The 12,085-nt window shown below is 36.8% G+C and overlaps 1 protein-coding gene across 1 annotated transcript in view; it reads right to left on the minus strand.

The window, feature by feature from the left end:
• Nucleotides 1-1,059: 1,059 nt before the first annotated feature.
• LOC128639065 (phospholipase A2 inhibitor and Ly6/PLAUR domain-containing protein-like) overlaps nucleotides 1,060-12,085 on the minus strand; it is a 100,992-nt gene continuing 89,966 nt past the window's right edge. Inside the window, exon 5 of the mRNA XM_053691210.1 lies at nucleotides 1,060-3,947. Coding sequence (XP_053547185.1) covers nucleotides 3,733-3,947 — 215 coding nt within the window. The 3' untranslated portion in view covers nucleotides 1,060-3,732. The remainder of the gene's footprint in view (nucleotides 3,948-12,085) is intronic.

A 12,085-nucleotide genomic window follows, 5' to 3' on the forward strand; every position in this document is an offset into this window, starting at 1 on the left:
CCCCTGGAACTAAGCAGACTATGCTGAGACCTAGACACAATGGCACATTCCCTTGCCCAAATTGCTCCCATTGCAATAGTATTATCAGGGGAGATAGTATTAGTCATCCCTTTACTGGAAGAAAATTCCCAATTAAGGGGTACTCTATGTGTCATTCTTCTTATGTTGTCTATGCATTGAAATGCCCATGTGGGTTGATTTATGTTGGAGAGACCTCTCAACACATTAAGTATCACATTACACAACGTAAGTCAATGATTCATAACCCCAAAATGAGACATTTGTCTGTCCCAGCTCATTTTTGGGAGAAGGGACACCAAGTCAATCAACTACGCTTTCTTGTTTTGGATTGTGTCCCTATGGGAGGTCCTGGTTTTGATAGGAGCAAAATGTTGTTAAAAAAAGAAGCAATGTGGATACATAAACTTAATGCTCTATATCCTAACAGTCTTAATAGAGATTATAATTTGTAAACAAATTTTATAATGAGTTGTCTTATAATAAATGTCTATGTTTTTTGTTTATTTTTATGACAGGGTATGAAATGATGCATTTGAATTGTTGGCTTTATCTTTTAGAGTTAGTTGGATTATATGCATAGTATTAGTTTAAATATGAAGGGGGTTATATACCTTTTAATTAAAACACATGTGTGTGGGTTTTTATGACATCAGAAGTGGGTGGGATCTCTTATGCTATTTAAGTACAGGATGTTTTCATTATTGGTATTGCACCTCAGGAAGGAGCGGGAGCACTGAAACGTTGCTCTGTACTGTTGCCTGATGTTTCAATAAATGATCACTAGCATTTTGGGTGTGCCTGCCTTATCTTTGTTCTTCTGAATGTGTCATTTTAACAGTGTCTGGTATCTGAAAAGTTAATCTTTTGTTCATATCAGAAGTTTCAAGGGATGGAAGTTGTTCTTTTTAATATAATTGGTCTGTCAAAAACATGATAAAGGGGTAAGAGATTCCTAAATAGAGTGGAGATAAAATGTTATGTCCAGACAAAAGGGGTACACTCTCACTAGTACTGTAAAAATTTAACTCAACACAAAAATGTAGTATAATAATAGCAGTGTTTATTATGAACATATTGCAATTATATAAATCAGTAATCAGCTTATAAGCAAGGTTATGTTTAAACTATAAATATATTACATATCTCCGGGTGTCAAATAAGGCATTAATATCAGCATACATGGGAAGCCATAATTAAAGCCAGATACAGCATCACCACACAGCAGATGTTACAAGTGTTAATGTCAGATCTCTCAAATGTTCACAAATTTATCCCCAAATAACTTTTTTTAATCTAACCTTTCCAAGCTAATATATTTCCCCCTAGCAAGTCTAATAATTAAAACAGTTAGTGCCAAATTAGAAGTAGAATGATATTTAACGCTCCTGCTTGAGCGTTAACTGTGATAGAAGTTAGCTGTTTGTGCTCGTTGGATTGTGCTCGTATTATGAGTTGAAAGTAAACTGTTTTCGCTTGCAAGTTAACTGACGAACATAAATAGCCGAACTTAGGAAATCGCGTACATGTTCATGTATTCCCCAAATAATTCAATGGAGAAAAAGAAGTGGAAAAATACACCCTACTCGTGTGCAAACCTGATCACATATTTTCAAGTGTGCTAACTCAACATGAAAATATGAATATTTTCCATTCCAATGTTCTTAACAAAGAAGAATATGTTACATTTATTTATAAATACATATTTCTACATATATCTGATGGTTTTGTGGTACAGTATAAATATATATACATATATATAGTATATATATATATATATATATATATATATATATATATATATATATATATATTCTATCAATTTCATGCACTCACTGATCTCACAGTAGTTGACCAGGTGACTCCTCAATAATATTCATACAAAAGTAAGTACAGAAGAGGGCACTCATGACTTTTACATGATGTGATACATTGAATAAAGATAAACTTTGGATGATATAAAACCCGTGTGTGCCCTCTTCTGTGCTTGCTTATATATATATATATATATATATATACACACACTTGAATACAGTATATAGAGGTATAGATATATACAGATATATATCTATTTAAAATACATAGAACATATTCTGCTATTTGCAGGACATTGGAATGGGAAATATTTACAGTAAATACATAGTATAACACTTTATTAAATATATGAATATTGCATAAATATGCTTTTACGTGTTTTTTTAAGTTTTCCTCTATTAACTGCAAAGGGCTCCAAGGCACTCCAAGCACTTAGACTGATGTTTTTTTCTTCTCTAACACCTGAGACTTCATTTCTTTGAGCCCTTTTGTGTGCAATATTTTTTTTTTTTATATAATTTATATCAGATGATGTTTTTATGAGTGTAAGTATATTTTGTAATATATTTTTGATGGGGTTTTTAGACACTTTTATTTTGCAAAACAGCTAACCAGAGCTCTGAGGGCACGGAATGCGACCTCCCCTTCTATATTTGAGATAAGCACACTGCTTTAAGAACAAAACAATGTGAAACCTGCTAATACGCTGACTATTGATTCATTATTTTGTGTATGGAATCATGAAAAGTTTTTCCTTCCTTACAGATGTGAATATAGCCATCCATATTGTAGCATTATGATCCACCCTGTTTTTCCAGTTCTGAAGTGGTTTGATTGTTACCATTCTCCTTCCATGCCTATCTATATACACAAGACAACAGCATGTTTTATTAGAAATATAAATATATTTATTATGATTTTCAGAGTACAGCATTCTGAGGGGCATGAGAGGAAATGTGCGGCAGAAAAAGAGACACGACTTAGCAAAAGCACAAAAATAAGTGAGAGATATAAAGATATCTAATTTGAGAAACCTAACACTCTTTATAATACTTTAAAAAGGCATTGCAATATGTTTTCCTGGAACTTGGCATCAGTGTGGCTAAAAAAGAAGTGGCTATTCTGGACCCTGATTTAGAATTGCCTGCACGGGACCAGATACAGAAGTGCTTGATTATGAACAAAAGAAGGAGGGTTAAACTGAGACCTGATACTGGAAAGGTCACTTGTGAGTCAAGCATAGCATGTCTTCACCTCAAGTCCATACTTTTTACATCTAATACAGAATATTCTTCTGTTAAGCCCCTGTGTGTATTTTCCTCTTAATGTGTCATTTAGTTGTAAATTGATTATGCAATGTTGGTATCTTTCCTTTTTGTTTTTTTTATAGACCTTTGGGAGAATCTAGCTAGATTTAAGCTGCAAGTAGGATATTGTTGTGTATTGTGGTTTCTTGATCTATCCATCCAATTGTACCCATCTGCTTTTTAAAAGCATCAGTGGAGATCAAGTGAATCCCTGTGTGGGAGTTTTTAAAACAGGAGAGGGAAACGTGAAGGTGAATGCAATCTCTCAAAAGAAAAATATTTTTTCCATTTCCTACTATTCTTTATTTATAAACATGCATAGACAAAATTGATGTAGGGCAATTCAGCTGTTTGGGTCTTGGTCTTACTAAACATTTCATATTGTGTCACCTAAAACTGTACCCTCTGTTGATCTTACAAACTACTTACACAGTTAATTTCAAACCCTCAAGGTTTGTAACAGTCACCATTCTGATAATAACAGCCAAATTTAAATGCAGACAAATTGCATGCCCTATCCAAATCATGAAGGTTTCAGTCTTACTCTCAACTCCCTCGAATAGCTTCATTTTTACAACAAAATAAATATATTTTACAACATCAGATAGTAATGAAGGAAAAGGCTGTTTATGCAGAATAATGCAGATAAATAAATATTCCCTAGGGTGTAACTGAGAGCGCTTGCTTTGTTGCTACATGATCGTTTTACTTCCAGAGTCAATCTAGGAGCCGATATGTAGCTGTTACTTATCAGACACAGGCTCTCAGTGGAACAGCCACCAACGTAAAGGCTGGATTTTGATGAAGCTACAAAAGAATAAAAACAAATTACATTATATTACTACAATAGTGAACGCAAGGTTTTTAAAAAAAAAGAATAAATGTAAACCATATTTTGATCTTCCTTTAAATGCATAAATACCCTCTTTGCTAGCCAGTGCCACCTTTCTCTAGGAGCCATTTATTGCATCTGTACATGGACAGCAAATCAGATGCCATACTGTTTACCTTCATAGTCTTAAAATGCTTCAGTATTGAACTAAACAGTGAACCGTAAACAGCATATACAGCTATAAATACAATGACTACATTGTTGCCAAATATGTGATTGGCAAATACTCTGCCAGGTAAATGGAAGTTGCTCTTTCATAAGGAAACCACTGCAGTGATATATACCTAAAGGTTTAATATTACACCAAACGATTTCACATAACAACCACAGAGAAACATTGTGCTGTACAAAGCATTTATGAGTAGTTAGAGTTAAAAATACCATTTTATTCATACTTGATATTTACTATGCTATGAGGCACTTGGGGGCCGAATTATCAATGTCTGGTGAACTGCTTGTGCAATGCCGCCCCTGCAGAATCGTGGCCAATCGGCCACTAGCAGGGGGTGTCAATCAACCTGATCGTATTCACACACTTCTACTTGCTTATTGGTTTGCTAAATGTAGCCACCAATAAACAAGCACTATCCAGGGTGCTGAACCTAATATGGCTTGGCTCCTGAGCTTTACATTCCTGCTTTTTAAATAATGATAGCAAGAGAATGAAGAAAAATTTATTATAAGGGTCCCATTTATCAAAGCTTCGATCTAAACGCATTCACTGTGGTCAATAGGCTCTCCAGACATCGCTGAGGTGAATCTACATTCGACTGTCTTATTTATCAACATGTCCGTCAAATTTACGCACGTCAAGTCTGCCGCGAATAGCATTGGACAGTTGATAAATAAGAAGCATCAATGAAGTATCAATGTCGCAGGTATTCTTATTTATCAAATGATCTACCCTGAATGTCCATCAAATGAAGACAGATTTGTCTTCTTTTTGCAGCTTTATGTATACCATTTCATTCCTGTCCATGAATAAGCACATTTCTCTAAAGCTAATGATTTCATCTGTTAATGTCCTTGAAATAGCTAGATTTATAACTAAACAAACAATAAATCTCATAGAAATGTACTTTTCTTTTTTTTTTAGAAAAATCTGATATATGTATTTGTATTTCTATAAATTATTAGATTCTTATCTCATCTCCTTTTTTTAAAGGATAATTAATGCTAGAATGTGTACATATATCTTTTCACATACTTGTGTGTATGTATATATATATATATATATATATATATATATATATATATGTGTGTGCGTTTGCTGATTGGTGGCTTCAAAAATGATTATAGGAGTAAATTAGAAAGTTGCTTAAAATTGTTGCTCTATCTGACTCATGAAAGAAAAAAATTGGGTTTCATATCCCTTTAAACATTTCCTGTCGATTAGAATGCATTTCAACCAACAATGTTTACTATCTAATTGTGCATCATCGTTGGTGCAAGGCCAAGAGCAAAATTACTTCTTGGACTTTTAGGCCATGGTGTTGATTATTTAATAAATTTAATTATATGTTATTGTTTTCACAATTACAAATAATATTTATTTCTTATAAGATATATTTAAGTGATATTTTAAGAATCTTTGTTATATTTAAGCAGATCTGAAATATATTTTCAATTTAAGATATTGGGGCCGATTTATCAACTGTCGAGCAGACATGGGCCTCTAGTTATCAAGCAGTCAACCGCAAATACGCTGGAATTCCGCAGCGTATTTGTGGCAAGGCTGATTCGCCTTAGTTATCAAGCCCTACTGCCCGGCAAAAGTAGAATCTAGTGACGTAAGCTTCGATCCACCGGACTCAGTCCGACACAGATCAATGCTTACGTCACTCCAGATGTTCCGAATGCAACTTCGGCACTATCTGACTACTTTTGGTAGCTATCAAACTACTAGCAGGTACGCTCGGCACTATTCCGGGCCAGCGTACATGGATTTCAATCCGCCGCCCTGGAGGCGGCGGATCCCATAGGAATCAATGGGAGTCTGACCATAGCGAAAGCTCATGTTCGCTGCTGCCCGATATCCCATTGATTCCTATGGGAAACGTCTGCACCTAACACCCTAACATGTACCCCGAGTCTAAACACCCCTAATCTGCCCCCCTACACCGCCGCAACTAAATAAATTTATTACCCCCTAAACCGCTGCTCCCGGACCCCGCCGCAACCTACATTATACATATTAACCCCTAATCTGCCGCCCCCTACACTGCCGCAACTAAATAAAGTTATTCCCCCCTAAACCGCCGCTCCCGGACCCCGCCGCAACTATAATAAATATGTTAACCCCTAAACCGCCGCTCCCGGACCCCGCTGCAACCTACATAATACCTATTAACCCCTATCCTGCCCCCCCTATACCGCCGCCACCTACATAATACCTATTAACCCCTATCCTGCCCCCTATACCGCTGCCACCCATAATAAATTTATTAACCCCTATCCTGCCCCCCCTATACTGCCGCCACCTACATAATACCTATTAACCCCTATCCTGCCCCCCCTATACCGCCGCCACCTATAATAAATTAATTAACCCCTATCCTGCGCCCCCTACACCGCCGCCACTATAATAAAATTATTAACCCCTAAACCTAAGTTTAACACTAACCCTAACACCCCCTAACTTAAATATTAATTAAATAAATCTAAATAATGTTACTCTTATTAACTAAATTATTCCTATTTAAAACTAAATACTTACCTATAAAATAAACCCTAATATAGCTACAGTATAACTAATAGTTACATATATACAAATAAATTACAGGAAAAAAAAATATTACAAGACGTTTAAACTAATTAACCTAATCTAAGCCCCCTAATAAAATAAAAAACCCCAAAATAATAAAAGTCCCTACCCTATTCTACATTACCAAGTAACCAGCTCTTTTACCAAAAGGGCTTTTTGCGGGGCATTGCCCCAAAGTAATCAGCTCTTTTGCCTGTAAAAAAAAAATACAACCCCCCCCAACATTAAAACCCACCACCCACATACCCCTACTCTAACCCACCCAAACCCCCCTTAAATAAACCTATCGCTAACCCCCTGAAGATCTCCCTACCTTGAGTCGTCTTCACCCAGCCGGGCCGAAGTCTTCATCCGATGGGGCAGAAGAGGACATCCAGACCGGCAGAAGTCTTCATCCTATCCGGGCAGAAGAGGACATCCGGACCGGCAGACATCTTCATCCAAGTGGCATCTGATCCAATGAGCCAATCGGATTGAACTTCAATCTGATTGGCTGATAGCATCCTATCAGCCAATCGGAATTTGAGGGATGCCATCTTGGATGACGTCATTTAAAGGACCAGCCATTCATCGGGTAGTCGTCGTGCAGGAAGGATGTTCCACGCCGGAGGTCTTGAAGATGGAGCAGCTCCTCATCGGATGGATAAAGAGAGAAGATGCCGCTTGGATGAAGATGTCTGCCGGTCCGGATGTCCTCTTCTGCCCGGATAGGATGAAGACTTCAGCCGGTCTAGATGTCCTCTTCTTCCCCATTGGATAAAGACTTCGGCCCGGCTGGGTGAAGATGACTCAAGGTAGGGAGATCTTCAGGGGGTTAGCGATAGGTTTATTTAAGGGGGGTTTGGGTGGGTTAGAGTAGGGGTATGTGGGTGGTGGGTTTTAATGTTGGGGGGGTTGTATTTTTTTTTACAGGCAAAAGAGTTGATTACTTTGGGGCAATGCCCCGCAAAAAGCCCTTTTAAGGGCTGGTAAAAGAGCTGGTTACTTGGTAATGTAGAATAGGGTAGGGACTTTTACTATTTTTTTTTTCTTAGATTAGGTGTAATTAGTTTAAACTTCTTGTAATATTTTTTTTTCCTGTAATTTAGTGTTTGTTTTTTTTTGTAATTTTGTTTAGTTTATTTAATTGTAATTTATTTAAATAATTGAATTATAGTGTAGTGTTAGGTTTAATTGTAACTTAGGTTAGGATTTATTTTACAGGTAATTTTGTATTTCTTTTAGCTAGGTAGTTATTAAATAGTTAATAACTATTTAATAGCTATTGTACCTAGTTAAAATAAATACAAAGTTGCCTGTAAAATAAATATAAATCCTAAGATAGCTACAATGTAATTATTAATTACATTGTAGCTATCTTAGGGTTTATTTTACAGGTAAGTATTTAGTTTTAAATTGGAATAATTTATTTAATGATAGTGTAGTGTTAGGTGTAATTGTAACTTAGGTTAGTTTTTATTTTACAGGTAAATTTGTCTTTATTTTAACTAGGTAGCTATTAAATAGTTAATAACTATTTAATAGCTATTGTACCTAGTTAAAATATATACAAAGTTGCCTGTAAAATAAAAATAAATCCTAAATAGTTACAATGTAACTATTAGTTATATTGTAGCTATATTAGGGTTTATTTTATAGGTAAGTATTTAGTTTTAAATAGGATTAATTTAGGCCTAGATTTGGAGTTTGGCGGTAAAAGGGCTGTTAACGCTCCGCGGGCTTTTTTCTGGCCGCACCATAAATTTAACTCTGGTATCGAGAGTTAAAACAAATGCTGCGTTAGGCTCCAAAAAAGGAGCGTAGAGCATTTTTACCGCAAATGCAACTCTCGATACCAGAGTTGCTTACGGACGCGGCCGGCCTCAAAAACGTGCTCGTGCACGATTCCCCCATAGAAAACAATGGGGCTGTTTGAGCTGAAAAAAAACCTAACACCTGCAAAAAAGCAGCGTTCAGCTCCTAACGCAGCCCCATTGTTTCCTATGGGGAAACACTTCCTACGTCTGCACCTAACACCCTAACATGAACCCCGAGTCTAAACACCCCTAACCTTACACTTATTAACCCCTAATCTGCCGCCCCCGCTATCGCTGACCCTTGCATATTATTTTTAACCCCTAATCTGCCGCTCCGTAAACCGCCGCAACCTACGTTATCCCTATGTACCCCTAATCTGCTGCCCTAACATCGCCGACCCCTATGTTATATTTATTAACCCCTAATCTGCCCCCCACAACGTCGCCGACACCTACCTACACTTATTAACCCCTAATCTGCCGAGCGGACCTGAGCGCTACTATAATAAAGTTATTAACCCCTAATCCGCCTCACTAACCCTATCATAAATAGTATTAACCCCTAATCTGCCCTCCCTAACATCGCCGACACCTACCTTCAATTATTAACCCCTAATCTTCCGATCGGAGCTCACCGCTACTCTAATAAATGTATTAACCCCTAAAGCTAAGTCTAACCCTAACACTAACACCCCCCTAACTTAAATATAATTTACATCTAACGAAATAAATTAACTCTTATTAAATAAATTATTCCTATTTAAAGCTAAATACTTACCTGTAAAATAAATCCTAATATAGCTACAATATAAATTATAATTATATTATAGCTATTTTAGGATTAATATTTATTTTACAGGCAACTTTGTATTTATTTTAACCAGGTACAATAGCTATTAAATAGTTAAGAACTATTTAATAGCTACCTAGTTAAAATAATAACAAATTTACCTGTAAAATAAATCCTAACCTAAGTTACAAATAAACCTAACACTACCCTATCAATAAAATAATTAAACACAATTGCTACAAATAAATACAATTAAATAAACTAGCTAAAGTACAAAAATAAAAAAGAACTAAGTTACAGAAAATAAAAAAATATTTACAAACATAAGAAAAATATTACAACAATTTTAAACTAATTACACCTACTCTAAGCCCCCTAATAAAATAACAAAGCCCCCCAAAATAAAAAAATTCCCAACCCTATTCTAAATTAAAAAAGTTACAAGCTCTTTTACCTTACCAGCCCTGAACAGGGCCCTTTGCGGGGCATGCCCCAAGAATTTCAGCTCTTTTGCCTGTAAAAGAATAAATACAATACCCCCCCCCAACATTACAACCCACCACCCACATACCCCTAATCTAACCCAAACCCCCCTTAAATAAACCTAACACTAAGCCCCTGAAGATCTTCCTAATCAGATTGAGCTCGCATTCTATTGGCTGTTCCGATCAGCCAATAGAATGCGAGCTCAATCTGATTGGCTGATTGGATCGGCCAATCGGATTGAACTAGATTCTGATTGGCTGATTCCATCAGCCAATCAGAAAATTCCTACCTTAATTCCGATTGGCTGATAGAATCCTATCAGCCAATCGGAATTCGAGGGACGCCATCTTGGATGACGTCCCTTAAAGGAACCTTCATTCTTCAGTTGGACGTCGCCGGATGAAGATGGGTCCGCGTTGGAGGTCTTCAGGATGGAGCCGGTCCTCATCGGATGAAGATCGAAGATGCCGCTTGGAGAAGATGTTTGCCGGTCCGGATGTCCTCTTCTTGCCGGATAGGAGGAAGACTTTGGAGCCTCTTCTGGACCTCTTCAGCACCGGATTATGGATCGCCAACCCCCGCTTGGGTTGGATGAAGATCTTGGAGCCAGGACGGATCGGTGATACCTGGATGGTGAAGACAAGGTAGGAAGATCTTCAGGGGCTTAGTGTTAGGTTTATTTAAGGGGGGTTTGGGTTAGATTAGGGGTATGTGGGTGGTGGGTTGTAATGTTGGGGGGGGTATTGTATTTATTCTTTTACAGGCAAAAGAGCTGAACTTCTTGGGGCATGCCCCGCAAAGGGCCCTGTTCAGGGCTGGTAAGGTAAAAGAGCTTGTAACTTTTTTAATTTAGAATAGGGTAGGGAATTTTTTATTTTGTGGGGCTTTGTTATTTTATTAGGGGGCTTAGAGTAGGTGTAATTAGTTTAAAATTGTTGTAATATTTTTCTTATGTTTGTAAATATTTTTTTATTTTCTGTAACTTAGTTCTTTTTTATTTTTTGTACTTTAGCTAGTTTATTTAATTGTATTTATTTGTAGCAATTGTGTTTAATTAATTTATTGATAGTGTAGTGTTAGGTTAATTGTAGGTAATTGTAGGTAGTTTATTTAATTATTTTATTGATAGGGTAGTGTTAGGTTTAATTATATCTTAGGTTAGGATTTATTTTACAGGTAAATTTGTTATTATTTTAACTAGGTAACTATTAAATAGTTCTTAACTATTTAATAGCTATTGTACCTGGTTAAAATAAATACAAAGTTGCCTGTAAAATAAATATTAATCCTAAAATAGCTATAATATAATTATAATTTATATTGTAGCTATATTAGGGTTTATTTTACAGGTAAGTATTTAGCTTTAAATAGGATTAATTTATTTAATAAGAGTTAATTTATTTCGTTAGATGTAAATTATATTTAAGTTAGGGGGGTGTTAGTGTTAGGGTTAGACTTAGCTTTAGGGGTTAATACATTTATTAGAATAGCGGTGAGCTCCGATCGGAAGTTTAGGGGTTAATAATTGAAGGTAGGTGTCGGCGATGTTAGGGATAGCAGATTAGGGGTTAATACTATTTATGATAGGGTTAGTGAGGCGGATTAGGGGTTAATAACTTTATTATAGTAGCGCTCAGGTCCGCTCGGCAGATTAGGGGTTAATAAGTGTAGGCAGGTGTCGGCGACGTTGAGGGGGGCAGATTAGGGGTTAATAAATATAATATAGGGGTCGGCGGTGTTAGGGGTAGCAGATTAGGGGTACATAGGGATAACGTAGGTGGCGGCGCTTTGCGGTCGGAAGATTAGGGGTTAATTATTTTAAGTAGCTGGCGGCGATGTTGTGGGGGGCAGATTAGGGGTTAATAAATATAATATAGGGGTCGGCGGGGTTAGGGGCAGCAGATTAGGGGTACATAAGTATAACGTAGGTGGCGGTCGGCAGATTAGGGGTTAAAAATTTTAATCGAGTGGCGGCGATGTGGGGGGAGCTCGGTTTAGGGGTACATAGGTAGTTTATGGGTGTTAGTGTACTTTAGGGTACAGTAGTTAAGAGCTTTATGAACCGGCGTTAGCCAGAAAGCTCTTAACTACTGACTTTTTTCCTGCGGCTGGAGTTTTGTCGTTAGAGCTCTAACGCTCACTTCAGAAACGACTCTAAATACTGGCGTTAGAAAGATCCCATTGAAAAGATAGGCTACTCAAATGGCGTAGGGGGAT

This window comes from Bombina bombina, chromosome 8 (assembly GCF_027579735.1).
Source record: "Bombina bombina isolate aBomBom1 chromosome 8, aBomBom1.pri, whole genome shotgun sequence".
Classification (NCBI taxonomy): domain Eukaryota; kingdom Metazoa; phylum Chordata; class Amphibia; order Anura; family Bombinatoridae; genus Bombina; species Bombina bombina.